The following is a 26,473-nucleotide window of genomic DNA, read 5'->3' on the forward strand; positions in this document are numbered from 1 at the left end:
GTTACATAATTTTTCTCTCTTCCTTACAAATAAATGAAAGGGTTATGACTTTATATGACTTGTAAGTAGAATTTTATATTACTAAAAAGACGAAAGAGAAGTTTTTATAACCCAAATCACATAAAAATATTTCAATTGTTGACTCATTTCTCAAACATCTTATATGCAAAATGCTATCAATAATGCTTATTCATCAATGTTATTGGCCTTTCCTATAATATAGCCAAGTTTATAGAATATATTGGGAAGTGTAAAGTAGCAAAGGAAAAAATAAGGTGAAAATTAAAAAATTATTTTACTCTGAAGGAAAAAAATTAACTATAAGCTCTTACTGAGAGGCACCAACATGTAATATTCTGTTTCCCTCATAGCTCAGTCGGTAAAGAATCTGCCAGCAATGCAGGAAACCAGGTTCAATTCCTGGGTCAGGAAGATCCCCTGGAGAAGGAAATGTCAACCCACTCCAGTGTTCTTGCCTGGAGAATCCCATGGACAGAGGAGCCTAGTGGGCTACAGTCCATGGGGTCTCAAGAGTTGGACACAACTTAGCAACTAAACTACCACAACATGTAATATATTCTAGAGATAAGAAAATGAGCCTCCAGAAGCTATTGATTTAATTAAAGATCAAATCACGAGTGAGTGACAGAGCCTGGAGGCAAGTTCTGGTCAGTCTGTGGAATCCATGGCCTTTGCCTGTAATGCCTGTGTCTTTGGTCTAAAAAGACCGAACTAGAATGTGCAGGTGACATATACATTGATGCAAGAAGACATATTTATTTTCTCTTCTCTTTCTTGTTTTTCTAGATTAAGGAAGTTGGGCTGTTATCTCTATTCTTTTTTTTTTTTTTTTTAAAGAACCACGCATTTATTTGGCTACACCACATCTTAGTTGCGGCATGCAGGATCTAGTTCCTGACCAGGGCTTGAACCCAACCGAGTCCAAGTCCCTTGCCCTGGAAGTGAGTCCCTTCGCCACTAGATCACCAGGGAAGTCCCTGTTATCACTGTTCTAATCTTTGTATTTGCCTCACTTCTCAACTCATCTGATCTCTAACGTTCTAATGGAAAAACAGACAAATATCTTTCCTTTCTTTGTTAAGGCACATGAAAGAAATGGAATGTGATAGATCTTTGGAAAATTCCCCTTCTTCATTTCAGGAGTCAAGACAATTTCATAGTCACTTTAAACCTAAGTAAAAGAAAGAATAAAAGGAAAAGAAATACAATGTTTTAGGCATTAGTACTACCAAGATTGTTTAAAAAATATTGTTCACTGAAAATCCTTTCCCTGGGTAATGTAATCAATTCCTTTTGGCTTCTTTTGCAGTTGAAGGCAGTGAAAGCTTATGGACTAAGGATCCATTGACCAGCATTTACTATCAGATAAATTCCGAAGCTGCTTTAACTTGGCACCAGGCGAGGAAGAGCTGCCAACAACAGGATGCCGAACTCTTGAGCATCACAGAGATACATGAGCAGACATACCTGACAGGTAATGATGTGACATGAAAACAGAGTTGTGAGGTCATGACTGTTGTCTTTCTTTTTTTTTTTTTTTTTTTTGACTGTTGTCTTTCTATGCGTGCATGCAGGCTCAGTCACTCAGCTGTGTCCAACTCTTTGCGACACCGTGGACTGCCAGACTCCTCTGTCCTTGGAATTTTCCAGGCAAGAATACTGGAGTGGGTTGCAGTTTAACTTAAAAGCAGAGAGCACAAGTAATTATAGATATCATGATAGAGTCAGTCCTAAACAGGTGGTGCAGAGGGCATGACAAATGTGAACCCTGTAAGAGACACCTGAAATGACAAATAGGTTTTGTCTCATGAGCCAACTTTCTTTTTTTATTATTTATTTTTTAATTGAAGGATAATTGCTTTACATAATTTTGTTGCTTTCTGTCAAACATCAACGTGAATCAGCTATAGGTATACATATGTCCCCTCTCTCTTGAATGTAGCCAACTTTCTTTTATTAGTTGTGACTAGAACCTGTGCTGAGAAGGATTCTGAGGATTAATCTGGGCTCAGAGTAGAAGATGCCACGATCAATTAGTGATGTTTTAGACACAAGACACGGGTGCCAGACTGGTCAGGTATTCTAGGCCTAGCCTCAAGTCAGTGGTTTTCCATTAGCATTGGAGAATTTACTTCCACCACAAACAGGGACAAGAGCTGGTTTTTTTTTTTTTTTTTTTGTCCTCCTGGCTCTCAAATTCCCAGACTACTGGTTTTCAGGTCTTACTGATACTATTTCTACATTTCTTTTTTTTTTTTTTTTAGCATTTGTTCATATGTGAAAATGAAAAGAATTAGTGTTTGCTTGAGATGAGAGGTTCTGTTTTAGCTTCTGTAATCCACGCTTGGGGAACAGAGAGATCAGGACCAGAAATAAGTATGAGATTAAGAGCTTCTGCATATGACTAAGAGAATCTGCGTATGATTCTAGAGCATTTCCTGCCCTGGAATCTCTCCTCCCATTCACCTTGACTCTGCTTCTAGCTTAATCTCTCTCTGTTCCAGTGACCACCATGTTGAAAAAACTCTTAGTGGCTTCACGTTTCTTATCAAATAATTAACAACACATCTTTGCCTGACTTCCAAGGGCTGTCATCTGTCCACTGAATGCTGCTTCCCTTTGTGCTTTTCACAGTCTTGACAAAAGAAAAGTTTTGGGCTTCTCATCTAATGTCTCATACTTTCTCACCTCCACATCTGTTTCCATGGCATTTTTTGTACCTGGCATTCCCCACATGTTATCCAGTTGAAATGCAGTCTTCTCCCATTCTGTCTGCATTTCTCTTATTTGTTTAGCAGTTTTGTAAAAGTTACTTGTATATGTTCTACTTCCCCTACTAAATTATATATACATTCATTTTAAATTATAAATAAATTATATATACATTCATTCTACAAGATGGTGGTATCTGTGCATGGGGCACTGTTCTAGGTCTTAGGGACGTAATGATACCAAAGCCAGTCATGTCCTATCCACATGGAGCTTAAAGTTCAATGGGGAAAACACATAAGAAAACAAACAAATAAATACAAATTATCATTAAATGCCATGGAAAGAGCGAACTGAATCCTGTGTAGAAAAAGTATTGGAGGGGCAGACAGCTGAAAGTGAGGGATGCCTTATGAATAGGTATGTCCCCACCCCCAGAGAGATTCACAGCAGAACCTTCCAAGGAAGACAGTATCGAAGAATACTTGCTAACTGACAAATGAGGACGCAACACAAGAAAAGCAATTATTTAGAAATTCAGCCTCACATTTTTGGACCAGTGGTCAGTTTATGGCAAGAAGACAGTGGTTCTTAAGTGTGAAGTTGCTTATCCATCCCTAGGGAATTTTGTTAAAATGAAGCTGCCTGCGTGCAAACCCCAGAGACTGTAGATTAGTAGGTGTAATGTGGGAGCCCAGGAATCTGCATATGATCAATTTTCCAGGTGATTCTGATTCAAGTGGATGAGGACCACACTTGGTAAAACACTATATTCAGTACCTGCTGTGTAAAAAACACCTACCGATTCCATCTGCCTGGACAGCAGGCAGCAGAGCTCAGAGGTATAGGGCAAAGACTTAGGAGCCTGACTGCCTGGCCTCTGATCTGTGAAGCTGGGGGACCTTGGGGGTAATACCTGAGGCTTCTATGCTGCAGTGACATCATCTGTTAAGGGAGAAAGTGTGTGTTACCTGGTGTGGGGGACAGAGTTGTCCCCAGCCTTACCTCATTATCTAGGACTTTGCTTTCTCCAACTCTTTCTGGATGATACCTCCATCAACTGAAACACATTTCTTCTATAAGTTACTGTTTTTAAACTGAATTTGAAGATGTTGATTGCATCCTATTTTAGGTAGAAAAAAATGTAACGTGCATTATATTAGCACAACTTTGTGAAATATACAAGGCATTATTAAGAAAGATTTTTCTACTTCTAGCCCATTTCTGAGGACTAAATCATGAAAACTGGCTCCACTGTAATGAAAGCTTTGTTGCAATAGTTAGGCACCAAGTATAACTTTGAAAACACCAAGTATAACCTTTTTCCTATTAATGTAACTGCAGCTGCCATTTTCTCTCAGGCATTACTAAGGAAATTGAAGACAGAAAAGCACTGTGACCTCACTGGGGGTGGTTGTCCCAGTCTGTGTTGGTCTTTGGGGCCTTTGTATGTAGTGTTGGGACAAAGTACAGAGGGATCAATGTTTATAACCACATAACAAGATAAGAAGAGGAAAACAGACAGAGATAGATGAAATTTATGTAGATGATGAAAGAAGAGAAATGATGAGCTGAGACAATCCTAGCATGATGTGTGCTGGCTTGCATGGGTTAGAGAAAACTCTATCAGTTGAAATGGTTTCACTTGGCTTTTTTTTTTTTTTTTTTTAATGAATCTGTTTGTGTGTTGTGTTATCTTGACTCTTCTGAGTTTTGCTTGTTCTCTGGCTTTCCAGAAGCGAAGGGACAGAGGACAGGTTACTTTTGGACTCTCTTTCCAGTTGCTTAGGGCGACGGGGCCACGTGGGCAGGACGGCATCTCTGCCCAGCCCTCCACTCACTTCCACATTTCTGGCTCCAGCTCTGCTATCAGGCGCTGGCTGCAGGAAATGCTTCCCTAATCAGCAAGGGCTATTATTGTGTCCTCAGAGGAGCAAACAAGCCCAGAGAGATTGCAAGGCAGAGTTCACCTCAGATACTTAGTTGAATCTCATCCAAGCCTCTGGAATTTCAGTCAGCAAATTTGAATTGAAATCCGGGTAAGAATGACTTCTCAAATGAGATGTGTAGTATTTCCTGCCTTTTCTTTTTAAAAAAATTTTTAGCCATACCACACAGCATGTGGGATCTTAGTTCCCTGACAAGAGATCAAACCCATGCCCCCTGCATTGGAAGCACGGAATCTTAAACTTTGCATCACCAGGGAAGTCCCTCCTGCTTTTCCTTAAGTCAGAAATACCAAGCATGAGGGGACAAAAGGAGTCTGATGGAGAATTTAAAAATTAATACAGACTTTTGTTTTTCTGGAAGGAAGATATTCATGACATTTGGAATTTATTGGCATAAACTGGCAAAGACTCTAGAAAATGAAGGTGTGAGTGGGGTCATTGACTCCATTCTGGGAAGTAGATCACTAAAATTTTTTAAAAGCCACAAATACAATAGTTATAGTTTTAAAATAAAATATGATTTATTTTATATGAGAATTTTTAAGAGTAAATTTCATTTGACAAAAAGGTATAAGCCTCTTTCATGACTGAGATCAAATCAGCTATTATTTGTTAAACAGCTTTTGTGTGTCAGACATAGCCTTATTTCTAAAGCTGATGCTAACCTGGTAAATAAGGATTATTGTCTTCACTTTATAGACGAGGTAACAGAAGGATGGATGAGTTAAGAATTTTGTGTAATCCCACATGTTCAGAAAATAACTGAATTGGAATTCGGCTCTATCTTTCCATTACACTCTGCCCAGGTCTCACTCACAAAATAAGCAAAGATCTGGTGGTCCCCAACGCAGGAAGGAGATTTCTTAATTTAGATGTCAACAGCCCCTTGTTCTAAAAAATTTATTCTAGTAAACTGGCAATCTGATTTCACATTATCTGCTGGGTTAACGGCTTCTGCCCAGTAGCCAATTCTTACATCACCCATCATCACTTCATCGTCTCTTCTACTTTTACCCTAAAAAATGTTGGGACACTCAACTGAACTTCAATTCTTGAAACTGATTTATCACTATGTATGTGCACGATTAGGATTTACAGAACTGAAATAAGATACAGGAAGTGAAATTGGCTTGTTTACTCTGATTGTTTTTGCCAGTTTCCTATGGTGGTAGCTGGAGAACACATTGGACCACAGTTTAGAAAAGAAAAATATGGTGTAATATTGGACATTACTGTGTCTTATAACTAAGTTCAAAAGTAGGTATTAACCGTTTCAGACAATGCATACATAAAAATTAAACATTAAAAAGTTTAGCATGTGGAATTGATGCTTTGTGTAATAATACTAAAAACATTTGGTAATCTTCTTTATGAAATTACAAACACGTTAGAGAAAAAGTTGTGGAAGATACTCATCAGGTTTAAGTGACATATTTAACACAGAGTTTGAAATTTGTCAGTTGCACTTTTTGTCAACTCTAATTCAGCATGGAGTGGTGGTTTAATTGCTAAGTCGTGTCTGACTCTTTGCAATTCCATGGACTGCAGCCTGCCAGGCTCCTCTGTCCATGGGATTCTCCAAGCAAGAACGCTGGAGTGGGTTGCTGTTTCCTTCTCCAGAGGATCTTCCCAACCCAGGAACTGAGCCCGGGTCTCCTACATTGCAAGAAGATTCTTTACCAACTGAGATATGAGGGAAGCCCAGAATAATATTAATGATAATGATAATAATAGCAATAGATTACATTTATTGGACATATACTCAGGGTTAGGTCCTATTTTAAGAAGTGTAACTTAATTTTTCAAAACAAGCCTAGAAGTTTCTAGAGTAGATGAGGAATATCAGGAACAGGTAATTCTCCAAAAGAGCTATCATCTTTTCTCATTATGCTACACATAGTAATTTAATTAAGCAATGTCAGGAAAAGTCTAATTTATTTCTTCCTACAGTTCCTTTTAAAACTTTTTAGTTTTGAAAACTTAGATATACTTCTTTAAAGTTTTTAAAAATACCAGGGGAATAACTATATCCAACAAGTCTGAAAACTTCATATAACCTAACATCAAAAAACCCCCCAAAGCCTGACAAAAGTTGAAACAACTTGATTGTAGACATTTTCTCAAAGAAAACATACATGTGAAAAGATGTTCAGCATCATTAATCATCAGGGAAATGCGAATCACAACCACCATGAGGTACCACTTCACATCTGTTACAGTGGCTGTTATCAAAAAGGCATCAAATGCTGGCAAAGATGTGGACAAAAAGGGAACTGTCATGCGCTGTTGGTGGGGATGTAAATCGGTGCAGCCATTATGGAGAACAGTGTGGAGGTCCCTCAAAAAATTCAAACTAGAACTGCCATATGATCCAGCAATTCTGCTGTGTGCTGTGCTGTGTTTACTTCTGATTATTTACAGAAAATAAAAAAGCAAAAAACTCATTCAGAAAGACATACACACTTCAGTGTTCTTTGCAGCATTATTTATAGTAGCCAAGACATGGATGCAACTTAAGTATCCACTGACAGACAAGTGGAGAAAGAAGATGTGGTAAAAATACATACACAATGGAATATTAGTCGTAAGAAGTGAAAAATTGCCATTTGAGACAACATGGTTAGTTCTAGAAGGTATTATGCTAAATGAAATAAGTCAGCCATAGATAAATACCTCATGATGTCACTTACATATGGAATCTATGAAGCATAGCAAAGTGAGAAGAGATGTATAGATGCAGAGGGCAAATGGGTGGTTGCCAGAAGGGAGGCTGGTTGGGGAGTAGGTAAAATAGATAAAGGAGTTTGAGAGGTACAAACTTCCAGTTATATTTCAAAGTCATGGGGATATAAAATAAGGAATATGGTCAACTCTATTGTAATAACTTTGTGTGGGCCCAGATGGTTACTAAGCTTTATTGTGGTGACCATTTCATAATTATGCAATGTCAAATTGCTATGTAATACACCTGAAATTAACATAATATTGTATGTCAGCTGTATTTCAATAAGAAAATAATTTATGAAAAATCCATTGTTTGATAGTGTTTAATAGAATAATTAGCCTAAAATATAGTATCAATATGACACTGATCCGAGAATGACATTTCTAAGGTACATACCAGTAAACAGGCATATCCTCCTGACACCTTATAAGTTATTTGTTTACATGAATGAGGTGAGATGGCAGTTTTTGTTGGTTTCCTTAGAAACTGACAGGCAAATTTAATTTAAACAGGTTGAACCCCCTGAAAACATTGACGCAATCCCTGGGTGCCAGTCCTGATCCTCTGTCTCACTCTCACAAGTTTCTTATCCTGTCTTCCCTCAGTGTTCTCCATCTGTAGAATGAAAGCATTGGACTAGATATTCCCAAGGTATCTAAAGTGCTCATGCTCAGTTGCTTAGTCATGTCCAACTCTCTGTGACTCCATGGACTGCAGCCTTCTGGGCTCCTCTGTCCATGGAATTTTCCTGGCAAAAATACTGGAGTGGGTTGCCTTTCCTTCTCCAGGGGATCTTCCTGACTCAGGGATCGAACCCAAGTCTCCTTCATTGACAGATGCATGCTTTACCACTGAGCCACTTAGGAAGCCTGTATATAAAGTACCTATGTGCAAGAGCCATGCTAACTCAGACTTCTTTTTCTAGAACACTTGATAAAGATAAGTGAATCTGAATTAACTTTCATTGCTTTTTTTACATGCCAGTATTCAATATCATCCCATTTTTATTACTTTATTTAAAGAAATCACACAATAGGGTTTATTTTTTTTAGTAAATAACTCCAGTACTGAATCCAGTTTAGTTCATTAAGCATCAACCTACCTAATCAATATCACCCTAGTTAGTATCTTCAAGTGGGTTCTTCCTTTGGAAGTGCTTCTCTGCTAGAAGCTGAATAAATGATGAATAGCATTCAGGTCACTGTTCTCCAAGAATGTGATCTGTGCTTTTATGGGATATGGAATTGCAAAAAAAAAAAAAAGTGAAATACGATCTTGGGGCATGGAGTCACTATAATCTCCATTCATTTGAATTTGTCGCATTGTCACATGAATGTGTGTATATACGCTAATGAAAAATTGGGGAAAGTTTGAGTGAATTTGGATAGCCTAGTTGGTTACATAGAACTATAGAGTCTGGGATTAGATGTCATAGGAACCTAGGTTTAAATTTCAGTTCTGCACATGACATCTAAATTCTTTGAGTGTAAGATTCCTCATCCATACAATGGAAATGGCAGTACCTAATCAGAGACTGTGAGGATTAAAAATGAGCAAAAACAGAGCCCTGAATACAGTAAGTGGTTTTGTCACCATTCAAAAGATTTGACTGTGGAATATATCCTGTAGGGAACAGTAAAAATAAAGTGGTCCATTTGTGTTTACCAATTATGTTTTCAGATACTTCAGGTTGGTATTTTATTTAAGATGAAGGATAGTTTTCTTTTTCATTAACTTTTTAATCAACTAAATATAATATATAGAGAACAACAGATCTATTTTTTTAAGTTATAAGCAATAAAAGATTAGAGTTGTTTAACATAGGAGAGCTGAGATCCATGTTGCTTCTGTTTTGTTTTTTATTCTATCTCAAGCTGAGCACAGACTTTGAAACACTGTAATTAGGATTTATTAACTGCCTAAATGTGGCTCACTGGTAAAGAATCTGCCTGCAATGCAGGAGATGCAGGAGACCTGGGTTCGATCCCTGGGTTGGGAAGATCCCCTGGAGGAGGGCATGGCAACTCACTCCAGTATTCTTGCCTAGAGAATCCCGTGGACAGAGGAGCCTGGCCGGCTACAGTCCATGTGGTCACAAGAGTCGGACAGGACTGAAGCAAGTAAGCACATACGGACAACTACCTAAATAAAACGTTGTTTGTAGGAGAACAAGCAAGTAGTGTTTAGATTTTAATCAACATTTTCATGAGGAAAAAATTGATTTTTAAAAATATCATTAAAAGATTTTGAGAGTAAGTTCTAAAATATGAGGGCACGGTAATAAGAGTGATGGATTGAAATGTGTATTCAACTTCTCATGATAGGAAATGGTGACTTTTATACAAAATCAATCTTATTTTTTCTCTAAAATGTACTAAACATTTTTTGGTTTGATGATAGTCTAAAAGAGTCGTCTCCAAATTAGAAGCATGTTCACATGATCCTGTAATAGTCATCAACATGATGGGGGCTGAGGCCTGGTCATATCTGGGTTAGACTCCCAGCAAGAACATTCCTTGCTTATCTATGTTCTTACTTTTGTTTCTCTTCCTGCCAGTGAAGGTAACAGTTGTACTTGCTTTTAGGTTGTTAGGAGACTCAGAGGAGATTTGCAAGGCATGATTTTCATGACTTCTTTCTAATACATTTTGATTCAAATACTTAATTCTGATTTTGATGTCACCATCTTTTCTGAATGACAGTCTTATTTTTGTTTTGCTTCTCTCCTATAGGTTTAACCAATTCTCTGACTTCGGGACTCTGGATCGGACTAAACAGTCTAAATCTCAACAGTGGATGGCAGTGGAGTGGGGGCAGTCCGTTCCGGTATTTGAACTGGTTACCAGGTAGGATTAAGCTCATTTGATTAACTCGGGGGGCGGGGGGCGGTTAAGCTGATTGAATTCATGTACATTTAATTTATCTTGGTACCTTGGAAATCTCCATCAGCTCACATGTAGATCACGAAGGGCCTAATTGGGAGACTCATCAAATGCAGTCTCACCTTGCTTAGAAACCTGTCAGCTAGATTTGAATACACTAAAATTATAAGGATATTCCAGCTTTCTGGGAAAAGGACTTGTCTGGAAGGATTATTGCACAAATCAATACAGGACTCAAACAAAGTATCCTTGATTCTCTAGGCATTATATTCAAATATTTGATTTTATATTTATGAGATATTATATAATGCTACATATTATATTCAAAGATTTTATGCATATTTATTTACATCCACACACACACTATAAATTTAAGAAATTTAAATTATTTTGGGCTGGAGAATTTCTCGTTATCTTGAGCCATGAGATATTTGCCATTTTTCTGTCATTGTTATCATGATCTGAAAGTCTACATTAACACCGTTTTCTCCTGTTTTTAATCAAATAGAGTTGGATTAAAAATAATTCCAGTCACAGTTTGTAATATTCCATACTAGCATAATCATTCATGAGCAATTTTGTTAACAATTTGTAGTTTAGTTGTCAAAAAACATAGGGGACAATCAAGCCTTCAATAGTTTTCCAGGTTTTTAAAGGACAGAGAAGACTCTGAACTAATTTCTTCATTGTCATAACATAGAGGTTCAGTTCAGTTCTGTTTAGTCACTCAGTCGTGTCTGACTCTGCGACCCCGGACAGCAGCACACCAGGCTTCCCTGTCCTGGTTTTAAAATTATATATTAAAGTGATAGAAAAGCATGAGAAATGTCGGTATCGATCCTTGTATCAAGTGCATTAGCCAAGCTGACTTGATCTGGTTTTTTAATAATTTTCTAGTAAGCAATGGGATGAGAGGTTGGCTGTTAAAAATATTCTTCAATAGGCTTGAATTTAAAGTCTTGAGAAAGAGTCTGAGCTCTTGCGAATACTTTGTCAGCATTTAGGGTGGCATATTACTACTTTCAGGCTTCCCTAGAAGTGGTTGGCTTAGCTAAAGAATCCACCTGCAATGCAGAGTTACAGGAGATGCAGGCTTGATCCCTGGGTGGGGAAGATCCCCTGAAGGAGGGTGTGGCAACCCACTACAGTGTTCTTGCCTGGAGAATCACATGGACAGAGGAGCCTGATGGGCTACCGTCCATGGGTAACAAAGAGATGGGCATGACTGGAGCAACTGAACACACATTGCTCCTTCTAGCAGCTCTTCCTGTGAGCGCATGCAGAGAAGCGCAGCCCTTGGCCCGGCAGCCATTGCTGCGCATCATTACTCTGTAGTCTGTAACCAGGCAACAGGTCCTGCTCAGCCATTGGTCAGTGCCTCAGACCTTCCCACTGGCGACCAACTGTCAAGGAGCAGCCGTTAGTGGTCCTGCTCAGTCATTGGTTGGTGCTGTAGTGGGCCCTGCCCACAAGCAACCAACCATTAAGAAAAGACAGTTAGAGAGGAAATTCAGACAACACTGGAGTGATGGTCTGAGGTGGATCCGGGTCTTCTCCCTGAGACCCTTCAGCTCATTTGGCCTTGGTCCAGAAGGGCTGGGGGCTGTGTCCTGCTGGGCTCCAGAGCCCCCACCAAGGCCAGCCACTAGCCTTGGCCTGGGCCTTGAGGCAGGGGTGAACCTCTCCCCATTCCCGCCTCTGTGACCTCCTGGTGTTGGCAGTCTGCCTGGGTCACAGTCTGTGGGACCTGGTCTCCCCTCTTTGGGTGGCCTGAGGAGTCTGAGGGCCAGTTGGGCTGTACACCTTGCTCCCTTCAGAGATGACAGCTGGGCAGAGTCGGGGGACCTGGCCCTGAGGGAGCCATCAACTGAGCTCTGCCTCTTCTTAGCCAGGACTGGGACTTTGGAGAGTCAAAGTTGTGCCTTGGGACCTTGCCCTTTCTTATCAGGACAGAGAATAACATTTGTTTGGTACGGATTTGCTTCCCTGATGGCTCAGACAGTAAAGAACCTGCCTGCAATGCAAGACATGTGGGTTTTATCCCTGGGTCGGAGATCCCTTGCCTGGAGAATCCCACAGATGGAGTAGCCTGGTGGGCTACAGTCCAAGGGGTCACTAAGAGTTGGACACGACTGATGGACTAAGCGGGGACTTCAGTAACTTTGGGGTTCTTGGGGGCATGAGACACCTATCCTCTTACATGGTCCTACAGTAAACAATTCTCTGTTCCAAACTCCAGTGTTTTTTAGTATTGTTTGTCCTCCCTGTTCATTGGGGCACACGGACTTGCATTTTTGGTAACGTTCTTCTCTTTCTCCTCTTATTGCCATCTTTCCTGCCTCTTCTTTCTAACTGTAGAAAATTTCCCCATGTCCAGGTAGTATCTAAGCTGGTCCTCACAGTTAGCTTGACTTAGGTTTTTGGAAGGGTATTGACTATGTAGAATATGGCTAGTTTGAAATATTGTGTCAGTTCAGTCGCTCTGTCCAACTGAGTGACCAACTCTTTGTCCAACTCTTTGCGACCCCATGGACTGCAGCATGCCAGGCCTCCCTGTCCATCACCAACTCCTGGAGTTTACTCAAACTCATGTCCATTTAGTCGGTGATGCCATCCAACCAGCTCATCCTCTGTCGTCCCCTTCTCTTCCTGCCTTCAGTCTTTCCCAGCATTAGGGTCTTTTCAAATGAGTCAGTTCTTCGCATGAGGTGGCCAAAGTATTGGAGTTTCACCTTCAGCATCAGTCCTCCCAATGAATATTCAAGACTGATTCCCTTTAGGATGGATCTCCCTGCAGTCCAAGGGACTCTCGAGAGTCTTCTCAAAACCACAGTTCAAAAGCATCAATTCTTCAGCACTCAGCTTTCTTTATAGTCCAACTCTCACATCCATACATGACTACTGGAAAAACCATAGCTTTGACTAGACAGATCTTTGTTGGCAAAGTAATATCTCTGTTTTTTAATATGCTGTCTAGGTTGATCATAACTTTTCTTCCAAGGAACAAGCGTCTTTTAAATTCCTGGCTGCAGTCACCATCTGCAGTGATTTTGTAGCCCAAAAAATAAAGTCTGTCACTGTTTCCATTGTTTTCCCATCTATTTGCCATGAAGTGATGGGACCAGATGCCATGATCTTAGTTTTCTGGGTGTTGAGGTTTTTTTTTTTTTTTTTGGGATGTTGAGTTTTAAGCCAACTTTTTCACTCTCCTCTTTCACTTTCATCAAGAGGCTCTTTAGTTCTTCCTCGCTTTCTGCCATAAGAGTGGTGTCTTCTGCATATCTGAGGTTATTGATGTTTCTCCAGGCAATCTTGATTCCAGCTTGTGCTTCATCCAACCTAGCGTTTCTCATGATGTACACTGCATATAAGTTAAATAAGCAGGGTGACAGTATACAGCCTTGATGTACTTGTTTCCCTATTTGGAACCAGTGTGTTGTTCCATGTCCAGCTCTAACTGTTGCTTCCTGACCTGAATACAGGTGTCTCAAGAGGCAGGTCAGGTGGTCTGGTATTCCCATCTCTTTAAGAATTTTCCACAGTTTGTTGTGATACACACAACAAACTCTGTTATTTACCCCTCTATCATATATAAAATGAGGGGCTTCCCTGGTGGCTCAGATGGTAAAGAATACCTGCAGTGCAGGAGACCTGAGTTCAATCTTTGGGTTGGGAAGATCTCCTGGAATAGGAAATGGCAACCCACTCCAGTATTCTTGCCTGGAAAAATTCCATGGACAGGGGATTCTGGCAGGCTGCAGTCCATGGGGTTGCAAAGAGTCAGACATGACTGAGTGACTAACACTTTCATAGTTTCACTTTCATACATAAAATAGCCCAGTGTGAAAATTGTTCAGGCTTTAAGATTTAGCTTTATTATTTGATCTCATCAGGGGAAAAAGTTATTTCAAAGAAGTAAACTTACTGAAGCTTCCTTCCTTGGGCCAGTGGTCGGGATTTTGCCTTCCAGTGTATGGGGTGCAGATTCAGTCCCTGGTTACAGAGTCGGGATCCCATGTGCCTTGCAGCCAAAAAAAAAGAAACCCAAAATATTAAGCAGAAGCAATATTGTAACAAATTCAATTAAAACTTTAAAGATGACCCACATAAAAAAAAAAGTCTTAAAAAAACCAAAGAAATAAACTTGTGTAATCAACATTTTAAGTACTGGGATGATCCAACAATGGAAAAACAAATAGATATCCAAAATAGCTTTTGCTCTGTAGGCAGTAAATATTTCTTTGTGAATGTGTAGCAAAAAACTGGGGATCCATTAAATGTCAAGGATAAGCACATGAGGTTGTGAGGGGCTATCTGCTTGTCATACTATAGTAATCCTAATTTTATTTTTTCTTTTCTCCAAAGGAAGTCCATCAGCAGAACCAGGAAAAAGCTGTGTGTCACTTAATCCTGGAAAAAATGCTAAATGGGAAAATCTACAGTGTGTTCAGAAACTAGGCTATATTTGTAAAAAAGGCAACACCACTTTAAATCCTTTTGTTATCCCCTCAGGTAAGTGATCTATTTGATCTGAAGTACATACAATAGTTTAGAGATCAAATGACAGCCTAGTCCTAACTGTTGGCAATGACAGGTTTGGTTGATCATTTATGGAGGCAACTTAATGATATTCCTACAAATGTCTTTGTATTGGTTGCTAACAGTTCCAGAGTGTTCTCGAGTGTTCCAGCAGGAGCAAAAGCATTAATAAAAAATTTTAATAAATAAATAATTTTAAATAAAAATTTTATCTTCACAGCTGCCCTAGGTGGTAGATATTATTATTTATGTGTTTTCAGTGAGGAAAAAGGTTTTCATAGGCTATAAAAAATTTGCTCATGTGACAGAACTGGAATCCAAGGTAGGAAATCAATATCTAAAAAGGATGTTTTATTATGTCCTTGCTATGTAATGGCCTATCTGGGAGCCAGTGCTGTTTGTTTAACATATTAACTGAAGTGTTCACCAAAATATAGTAAAACATCCCAGAAGTAGTAACTGAATTCTATATACAGCCTAGACCAGAGGGAAAAAGGAGTTATGCTCTCTATTATAACTTTATAGAAGAATTAAACTACTAAGGCCAGACTGTATTCCTTCTTCAAACTAAGCAAAAGCAAACTAACTACATTTTTTTTCACCATCAGCTGTTTTGGAGAGACACTTAAAACTTCAAAGAGACTTATGTATGTATGTATGTATGTATGTTCTCTGCTTGGGAAATCTGATAGTGTGGCATTCTTGACTTTTTTTTCTCCTTGACTTTTAAAAGCAATTTCATTTACTTTAAAATATTATTGACATGGATATAAAGTCCAAGGTATGACGTGACAAATAATAATAATTTCCTGCAACATCTTATTCAAATATGCATTTATTCTCCAAATAACTGTCTGAGTGTATATCCTTACCTAGTTACTCTATGACTATTTAAATAAATATGTTTGTAATTCTTTTTGTCTGTTTTATAAAAAGCAGCATATGATACACTTTGCTCTACTTTTGTCACTTAATAACAATTTTGAGTGTTATTTCTTCTGGTACATAAATAGCTTCTATAACCATTGCAGGAAGAGACCATATTTTTTTTTTACTAGTCCTCTCTTAATGGAGCTTTAGTTTACTTCCAATTTTTTATTATTATAAACGATGCTACAGTGAATAATTTTATACCTATGTGGTTTCATGTGTCTCATTATTCCTAGAAGTGGAATTGCTGAAGCAGAGTGTAGGTGTGTTTGGAACTTTAATGGATACAAATATGGCAGAGATTGCCAATGGATATAGATGAAGGTCCCATTATTGGGTTTGATTATACTTTACAGGTTCATCCTTGTAACTGTGGGCATGCCTTAGAGAGACTTCAGTAATTTTTATATTTCATCTCCTCTCTTCATTCCATATGATAAATAGTATAATCCTCCCTCTTGGAAGAGCTCATATAATTCTCCTTCAGAAGATTTTGAATTGCCACTTTGGGAAAGAGGAGAATGGTGGTTTTATCATCCCTGGTATAGTAGGCAGAATTCTATAACTTGACCTTGTTCCTTGACCCTCCAGTTATAGCTTCCTACCTATTAAGTAGAATACTTGTTTATATTGTCAAGCACTCAGTCTATTATTCTTGTATCTCTGCGAAGTCTGTTACCGAACCAAACTTGGGTCTGCTAGCCTGTGCACGGTAAAGCCAATCTACTGACATTAAGTTGTTGTGAAGGAAAGTGCAGTGTTTATTGCAGGTGACAAGCAAGGAGTCCAGGGCAGCTAGTGTGCAAAACACTTAAATCCTCAATATGTTTCAGCGAAGCATTTTTATTTATTTATTTACATTGGAGTATAATTACTTTACAACGTTGTGTTAGTTTCTGCTGCACAACAAAGTGAATTGGCTGTATGTATACATAAATCACTGCAGATGGTGACTGCAGCCATGAAATTAAAAGATGCTTACTCTTCAGAAGGAAAGTTATGACCAACCTAGACAGCATATTAAAAAGCAGAGATATTACTTTGCCAACAAAGGTCCATCTGGTCAAGGCTATGGTTTTTCCAGTGGTCATGTATGGATGTGAGAGATGGACTGTGAAGAAAGCTGAGCACCGAAGAATTGATGCTTTTGAACTGTGGTTTTGGAGAAGACTCTTGAGAGTCCCTTGGACTACAAGGATATCCAGCCAGTCCATGCTAAAGGAGATCAGTCCTGGGTGTTCATTGGAAGGGCTGATGCTGAAGCTGAAACTCCAATACTTTGGCCACCTCATGCGAAGAGCTGACTCATTGGAAAAGATCCTGATGCTAGGAGCGATTGGGGGAGGAGAAGGGGACGACAGAGGATGAGATGGCTGGATGGTGTCACCGACTCGATGGACATGAGTTTGAGTAAACTCCGGGAGTTAGTGATGGACAGGGAGGCCTGGCGTGCTGAGATTCATGGGGGTCGCAAAGAGTTGGACATGACTGAGAGACTGAACTGACTGACTGACTGACTGACTGATACATATATCCCATCCCTCTTGAGTCTCCTATCCATTGTCAACCCCCTGCCCCTCAAGATCATCACAGAGCACTGAGCTGATCTCCCTATGCTATACAGCGGGTCAGCAAAGCATTTTTAAAGGCCAGGTAAGGGAGGTGGATTGCAGGGTATGTGATAAGCTTGGGTACAGTTCTCTGATTGGTTGATGGTGAGGTATCAGGGCAGGGTCACAGGGGTTAATATTATCAATCCTTAGGCACTAACAGGTCTGAGGGCTACATGCCCATGATAATCGAGTAGTTAATTTCTTTAATTTGGTGGTGGTTTTAGCATCTGTAAAACAACTTATTAAACACTCAGAAGACACTGTTATCTAGGTATTTCAGAGAGGAGTTACAGCTGAGGACGCAGGAGCGGGGTCTGTTGAAGGGCCCATAAAGTCCTGCTAGGTTACATGCCTTACTTCACTTGTTAACTTTCACTTTCCGTTAGTTTTTAAATTTCTCTGTACTTCCTGGATAAGCATTCTGTCTTATTTATAAACTAAAATAAGCCTGAGTTTGAAAAAACATAAAGAGTTAGGATTGTGAAGCACACGCAGTTGGTGACTCTCTTGGTCAAGAGTTCCACCTTATGTACTATTTGTCCTTGCAATGCCACCCTGTTCATCCATGACCCCTGGGTCTCTGGAGCTGTACTGTCCAGTTCAGTAGCCTCTAACCACATGTGATCACTGAACACATGAAATATAGCTAGTTCCAACAGAGTTATGCTATAGGTATGAAGAATTCACTGGACTTCCAAGACAGCATGACCAGAAAAGTTAACTACCTCATTATTTTTAATTGATTATATGATAATGTTTTGAATATATTGGGTTAAATAAGATATATTTAAAATGAAAGCTACCTGTTTCTCTTGACTTGGCAACTAGCAAATTTAGAATTCCATAGGTGGCTTCCATTTGTGGATTTTATTATGTCTCAATCAGATAGCATTGCTCTAGAGAAACAAGCCATCTTTTGTGGCTGCCCCAGGGAACCCCTCTTCATTGGTTTTTCTCATATTTTTTTAATATTTTAGAAGTTTTTCTGTTTAGTTTTTGAAGCCCTTAGAATATGCTGGCATTATTTTCAGCATCTTGGGCAGTAAAATTAAAATATCCCACCAGAGGGCTCCAGAGAAATACTAAACTTCTTTTTCTTGGTAACTACTGAAACTGTATAGAAGGAATATTTTCTAAAAATATGCATTTTTTTGATGCAGACGTAAAGAACAGACTTGTGGACATGGGGTGAAAGGGAACAAGAGAGTGGGGTGAACTGACAGTAGCACTGACACATACACCATGTGTAAAATAGCTCGTGGGAAGCTGTGTATAGCACAGGGAGCTCAGTTCGGTGCTCTGTGATGACCTAGGGGGTGGGATGAGGGTAGTGGGAGGCCCAAGAGGCAGGGAATATATGAATACATATAGCTGATTCCCACTATTGTATGGCAGAGATAAACACAACATTGTAAAGCAATTGTATTCTAATTAAAATTAACATATGCATTTTTCTATTATAATAATACAGTGTTTGAATATCAGGACTGCTCTTTACTTGAATGATGATTGTACACAAAATCTTGAGCTTATACAAAGGTGATGTAAACAGTCCCAGACTTTGAGAGAATATTGGACCAATGCATTAAATGAATAACAAAGATACCTTATACTGAAACTTTACTAAGGCAGCACATTTGAGAATATTTCATATCAAACTTAAACATAGAGATTGACATTTATTTGACAGTATAGTTCCTCTTCAAGTAGGATATATTGCCCAGTTGCTCTCTAAAACAGTATCCATAAAAGGGTAATAATAAGCTTTGTGTATTAAATATAACTTCAATTATTTTCCTGACAAATATTCATCACATTTATTCTGTGCCAGGCCCTATGTCATTTTAGGACATATGGGGACAAATAAAGTGAGTCTCCTGCCTTTACATGTCATTACTGTCCCTTCCCCCACTCATTACTATTTTAGTACATGTTTGTAATGTATCAATCATCAAGGTTATGAAATTTGACCCTAACTGTTAGTAGCAACAAATAGGATATTGGTCATTATTACTGATTTGATTAAATCATCATTGTTGTCATGTTTATAATTTATAGTCGTATTATCTCAAATGTTTTCCAGTGCAGAAGAACACAATAAGGATGGGTAGTTTAATGTTGGTATTAATATTATTTACAATTTTTTATATATATGGATAGTTTGGTTCACGTGATGTGATTTGCTCATGGCGAATTCAGATTTTGGCTGAAAGACTTCGGAATTGAAATCCCTGCGATTTCTGCAATGTCACATGTCATCTTTTGGGAGAAAGTCAGTGGCAGTGGATTGGTTCAGAGGCACAGGTGGCCAGCTCACACTACCATGGTTTCAGAAGCTCCTTAGTGACTCCCCTACCTCCTACCCATTCTGTGCCCTGTGTCAACACATTTTTCTCCTGATTTCATTACGAATTTTGCCCTCTTCTGAGAAATGAATGGCTCCCTAATGTCCATAGAATAGAAGTAAGTTGAAATCTTTCTGAAAGATTTATTTATTTGGCTGCATTGGGTCTCAGCTGCAGCATGCAAGATTCTTGTTGCAGAGCATGGACTGTCTAGTTGTGGCACACAGGCTTAGTTGCCCTGTGGCATGTGGTATCTTAGTTCCCCAACCAGGGATCAAACCCATGTCCCCTGCATTGCAAGGCAGATTCTTAACCACTGGACCACCAGGGAAGTCCCCTTGAAATCTTTAGAGGCACAAATCTTTTGTGCCTCTGATATTTACAGGACATGGCTAGGACAAATCTGTTGATGATAATATACAAAAAGAGATAATCTATTGTATCTTCATGTGGCCTTGTTGTATGCATAATTGAAAATTAAAAGAGATTTCTCATTTGGCTTCATTTTATAGTGAAAGATGGCTTCCATATCATTTTTAGTCTAATATCAAACACATTCTTGTCTATATTTTGTGAATACCTATGCCAAAAAACAGAAAAATAACTATTAGCTATATTTGCCTATAATAATAAACTGTTTACCATAGAGAATGATATTAATAGAAAATATTGTTACAATTAAAACTCTTTTAAAGTGTTTTCCAAACTCTTCTTTTTTTCTAGAAAGTGATGTGCCTACCAACTGCCCAAGTCAGTGGTGGCCATATGCAGGTCACTGTTACAAGATTCACAGAGAGGAGAAGAAAATCCAAAGAGATGCCTTAAGAGCATGTAGGAAGGAGGGTGGTGACCTAGCAAGTATCCACAGCATCGAGGAGTTTGACTTTATTATCTCTCAGCTGGGCTATGGTAAGAACTTCCATCTGTAATATGCTTGACTCTCGTCTTCCTGACTTACCATCCATCTCTGGAAAATTTAGTCATAAATGTTAAATTTTATAATCTAGATAAATTCAGATTAACAATTCAATAAACTTAGTGACAAATATTAATTACACCTAAGATATAAAAATTGCATAGTAACTTAAAAAATTTCTATCACTGAGAGAACATTTGATTTTTTCCTTTAACATAGTATCAGCTTATGCATAGCTTTTTTTTTAGTATTTTTTTTCCAATTATTTTTATTAGTTGGAGGCTAATTACTTTACAGTATTGTAGTAGTTTTTGCCATACATTGACATGAATCAGCCATGGATTTACATGTGTTTCCCATCCTGAATCCTCCTCCCTCCTCCCTCCCCATCCCATCCCTCTGGGTCATCCCAGTGCACCAGCCCTGAGCACTTGTCTCATATGCATAGCTTTAAAAATATTATTTTTCTATATAAAACCTGGATTCAGAGCAGTCCTCTTTAAATTTGTGAACAATATTTCACTTGTGTGTGTGTGGAGGTGTTTTCTATTTTAAGGCCGATATTTTGTCTCACAGGAAAGGTCTCTAAATGATCCATCTCATTCTTTGGAGTTTACTTTCTCTATTAATCTAGCTGATGCTGCTAGAATGATGAGCAGAAAAATCAAGAAGATGTTTGATTGGAGTGGTTAGGTAGTGGCCTAAACCTTTTGAAGTCGTTCATATATCCCCTTTAGGACTATAATCTAAGAGATACAGAGAAAATGTAGAAAATGTAGAAAACTAACATACTGTAAAGTTTTCAAAAATTGGCTATATCAGAAACAATTGAAAAGTGGATAAAGGAGTTGGTAATGCTTATCCTGAAGAGGAGGAGGGTGAGGAAGGATATAATAACGATGGGCACTCAGTGGTACTTGCTGATTAAAGGATGATCATTTTCTTCTTTCACTGGTGAGATTGCTGAGTAGCTGGACCTGTTCATTTCCAGAGAGCAAAACAAGAGGAAATGGATGATGGTGATGCTGGGAATGCTTCCTGACACTTACTGTATGAAAATTGATAGGAGTGGGGGTAGGGGAGAAGAAGAAAAACAATGAACAAATGGATGAGAAAAATTAGTCTCAGACAAATACAAAAGATCCCCAACACTGCTGCTGTTAGTGCTTGGCTGAATGGAATCCTTCCTCCTCTGCTCACCTCACTGAATTTAATAGAATGATGGTGACATTCTGCTAACTCATAAATTTCTTGATTACTCTATGTTTACCTATCCTGGAACACCTAGACTACACAATAATAATGTAATCAAAACCAAGATATCTGAATAATATCATGACGTAGATGGCATGATGCTTATAGTAGGTGATAAACTTTTCAAGTGAATCAGTGGAAAACAGTTTAAGAGGCTGTAGGGCTAATGTGCAAATTTTCTCTCCTTTATATAATATGGTCTATTATAAAGGAGAACCTTATATATTTGTTGCTGTAGTTATTTTGAATTTGGATGAGGAAGGTTGCTTTTAAACTCAGCTAGAGAATTAGTAAATTTTCACTGGAGAAACCTTCCCTTTTTATTGATTGATAAAGATTTATTTCTTTAAAACCATGCAAATAATATTAATAAAAAATAAGTAATAAAGTTAAAATTAGTGTTTCTTTTCCTAAAATGTCAAACTTTCCAGCTACACTTTAGTTAAAAATTCCCTCCTTAACCTCTGAAAAAAAATGGTTTCTGAGTCAAAAGCCTGGAAAACCTTTTTTAGCTAGTTGAGACAATATCTTTCATGTTAATCATGGAAATACTAGTGGATAAGTTGGAACCTAACACATATAAATTTTGACTCCATTAACTAAGACAGCTTACTTAACATATTTACAAACAGCTTTGTCTAACAACTTTATGCTCACATCTTATATATTTTTATAGGATCAAGTTTGTGCATATGAACTACAAAAGCTAGATGGGAGAACAGTTTAGTAAGAAAAATGTTTATTGGACCCTGCTATCACTCTGTTATAATTGTGGGACTTGAGAGTTTAGGTTTTCATTGATCTTGAACCTAAAAACCTTGAGGAGTTACATGAGGTCATTTTGGAGCCTATATTTGCTGCTCACAGATCATGATCTGCCAAATTAAGTGAAAGGAAAAGGGATCGTCCTGGCAAAGCCATTCATGCTTCATGCTGCTGGAAACATCTGCTGGGGCTGGCACTAGGCCAGCCAGGGACTTCTCCAAAAGCAAAGCTGAGTGACAGCTTTTAGGAGGAAGAGGCTATACCATTTAGGGAAATTCCTATAAGATGTGGCATATTTCTCATTTTCTACTATGAATGCAACATCTTTACAGTCTGTTGACAAATAATTTTATTTAACTGTTTAAAGAGCATATCAAGCATCCATGATGGAATTCCAGGGAGGTAACTTAGACATGTTGAATTGTGTGTGCCTCCAATTTTTTAAAAATGTGGAAATGTGTATGATTTTAGCCGTGAGATTGCAAGCCTTCAGTTTTATCCCGTTTATGCTCATGCTATGTAGAACTTTTCGAATTACAACTACTGATAAAGTCGGTAATGCTTTTCAGAACAGAATGATTCCCTTTTATATCTATACCTGGTAGTTTTTTACTTTTTTTTACTTTTTACTTTAACTTTTGTTTGTTTGGGTTTTTCTGGTATTTTGTGGTGACAATGATGATGGATTCGTTTATATTTATAGACTAATAAATGCTAAATGCCAAGAGAGTCCATTTATTCAGTTGATGTATCTTCTCACTGTATGGATCACTTTAACTTCTATTACAGTGATTAAACTTTAACAGACACACCTAGAATTTTCTTGATAACAACCTTGTTAGTAAAATAGAAGTGGTTTTTAAAGTTTTTATTTTAAAACCTTCATTACACTAAGATTTAATAGTAGTCAAATAGATTTATGTGTAAATAAACTACATATTTCCAGCACCATGAGTTTGATTGGTATAGTAAATTATTTATAACAAGAAAACAATTTCACAAAATAGAGGGCAATGATAGATCTACTTCAGTTTCATTTTCAACAACTCCCAGGAGATTAAATCTGCAGTAGCACAGAAAAAGAGAGTACAGTCACCTTCCCAATGTGAAGAATACATTACACATTTCAAACTAAAACTGACAACACAAAATGTCATTGACATCTCAGGCTACAGAGGTAGATCCATTTAACGTGCAAGTGGATGGTGTATTATGATCGTTGTAATATCAAGGGAGTTGTTGATAAAGAAGGGGCCTTCCTTTCCTGATAACCTTTTGATCTTTGGAAAGAAGACTTTGTGTAAATTGCTTCTGTGCTTTTCTTCCTGTTTAGAGCCAAGTGATGAGTTATGGATTGGCTTAAACGACATCAAGATTCAAATGTACTTTGAATGGAGTGATAGCACCCCTGTAACTTTTACCAAATGGCTTCGTGGAGAACCAAGTCATGAAAACAACAGGCAGGAAGACTGTGCAGTGATGAAAGGCAAAGTAAGACATTTTTAATGACTGATATCTAGCAAAAGCCACAGGAAAATTTTCCTTTTGCCCCGTTGTCATTGTTTCCATTGTTTCTATCCTAACGAATTGACATAGATCAAAGTTGAACTAGAACTCAGATTCAGTCTCTTGAGTCTCTTGGCCAAGTCATTTTCAAGAAGACCAGAAAAGCAGCAGATAAACTGTTGTTTCAAAGATGAAATTAACCAATACGAATGCTCATATTGTTTGTGTTTGGTTCTAAATCGTGCCATATGATTATATGGCTTGGTTAAACAATTTTCAAAACTTTGGTTCTACTTTCAACTGGTTGCTCCGAGTGGATGTAGACCTGGTTAGATCTACCCTGAGTCCTACAACCTCGAGTCTGTGCTTGGAGAGCTACTTTTGTTATTTTAGGTTACACAGAAGTGTCAAATATGAAACAATGGCTTCCATGTTGGAAATCAGGCAGTTTACCTACGAAGTATATCATCAAGTTATTTTTTGTTAATAGACAATGAATGTGGTGGTTAAGAGGCTGGGTTTTAATGCAAAACATTTCCTTGTTTGTAAAATGAGTATAATTGTACCCAGCTCACATGGTGGGTGTAAAGATTAAATGGGTTAATGCATATAATGTGCACTGTCCCTGGCCCAAACTTGCTGCTCAATAAGTAGTAGCTACAGTTTTTGTCATTGTGGTTGGTTTCACAGTGAAAAATTGAAAGCTTAAGGAAAGAATATGTATTAATTATTGAAAGAATAGGCAGAAGAGTGTCTTGGGAAGAGGAAACCAGAGAGCTTTGTTCTTGTGGAGAACTCAAAAGACAGTATGGCTGAAAGCATAGAGTGAGAGGTGGAGAGGTGGGTAGGAAAAGTACTGGCAATGAGAAAACATGCGTTAGCCAAACCAAATCTGCAGTTTGTAAATATTATGCTGGCTGAAGAGCTGAGTACCAGACTGTAGTGGCTGAGACTGAGTGAGATGTGAGGATTAAGTCAAAGAGTACAGAAAACACTTTTCAAGATGTTTAGCAGTTGGGGGGAGGAGACGAGCACTCATTTAATGTGAAATCTCTAGGGAAGGTGGAAAAGGTAGAATTTGAAGCAGAATGAAAGATGCCACCTTAATTTCACATGAGGACCCTCATCAATAGAAATAGGAAGAAGGGAGAGAAGGATACTGTTTTCAGGTTGGGTGTGTTGCATGGGAGTGTTCTTTTTGCATAGCTTTATGTGTACTCAGTGGGACTTCCCTGGTGGCCCAGCAGTTAAGACTCCAGGTTTTCACTGCAAGGGAGCTTGGGTTCAATCCCTGGTCAGGGAAATAAGATCCTGCATACTGAATGGTTTGGCCAAAAATAAATAAATAAATAAATAAATAAATAAATAAATAAATAAATAAATAAATATACTCACTTAACTTGAAAACAGTTGCTGGTAGGGATGGATGAGGAGGCTTTGTGCAAACCTTCTGCTGAACCATCACTTAAGGGCTTATGAGCATTTTTAATTTCTCTCTAGTTCTTTCTCCATTGTGACCTGACAGTGAAGATATAAAAACAAACTGTGGCTACAGTTTCTTTCTCCATCTTTGTCAGTTCAGTTCAAATGCTCAATTGTGTCCGACTCTTTTCGACCCCAGGGACTGCAGCATGCCAGGCTTCCCTGTCCATCACCAACTCCCAGAGTTTACTCAAACTCATGTCCATTGAGTCAGTGATGCCATCCAACCATCTCATCCTCTGTCATCCCTTTCTCCTCCTGCCTTCAATCTTTCCCAGCATGAGGGTCTTTTCAAATGTGTCAGTTCTTCACATCAGGTGGCCAAAGTATTAGAGTTTCAGCTTCAGCATCAGTCCTTCCAATGAATACTCAGGACTGATTCCCTTTAAGATTGACTGGTTGGATCTCCCTGCTGTCTGAGGGACTCGCAAGAGTCTTCTCCAACACCACAGTTCAAAAGCATCAATTCTTTGGCGCTCAGCTTTCTTTATAGTCCAACTCTCACATCCATACATGACCACTGGAAAAACCATAGCTTGACTAGACAGACCTTTGTTGGCAAAGTAGTATCTCTGCTTTTTAATATGCTGTCTAGGTTGGTCATAACTTTTCTTCCAAGAAGTAATTGTCTTTTAATTTCATGGCTTCAGTTACCATCTGCAGTGATTTTGGAGCCCAAAAAAGTAAAGTATGTCACTGTTTCCGTTGTTTCCCCATCTATTTGCCATGAAGTGATGGGACGAAATGCCATGATCTTAGTTTTCTGAATGTTGAGTTTTAAGCCAACTTTTTCACTCTCTTCTTTCATCAAAAGTCTCTTTAGTTCTTTTTTGCTTT

The 26,473-nt window shown here is 38.4% G+C and overlaps 1 protein-coding gene across 1 annotated transcript in view; it reads left to right on the forward strand.

The window, feature by feature from the left end:
* MRC1 (mannose receptor C-type 1) overlaps positions 1-26,473 on the forward strand; it is a 108,761-nt gene that overhangs the window by 21,718 nt on the left and 60,570 nt on the right. The window contains exons 4-8 of the mRNA XM_043883867.1: positions 1,331-1,495; positions 10,137-10,250; positions 14,652-14,798; positions 20,437-20,622; positions 23,982-24,139. Coding sequence (XP_043739802.1) covers positions 1,331-1,495; positions 10,137-10,250; positions 14,652-14,798; positions 20,437-20,622; positions 23,982-24,139 — 770 coding nt within the window. The remainder of the gene's footprint in view (positions 1-1,330; positions 1,496-10,136; positions 10,251-14,651; positions 14,799-20,436; positions 20,623-23,981; positions 24,140-26,473) is intronic.

This window comes from Cervus elaphus, chromosome 23 (genome assembly GCF_910594005.1).
Source record: "Cervus elaphus chromosome 23, mCerEla1.1, whole genome shotgun sequence".
Lineage (NCBI taxonomy): Eukaryota > Metazoa > Chordata > Mammalia > Artiodactyla > Cervidae > Cervus > Cervus elaphus.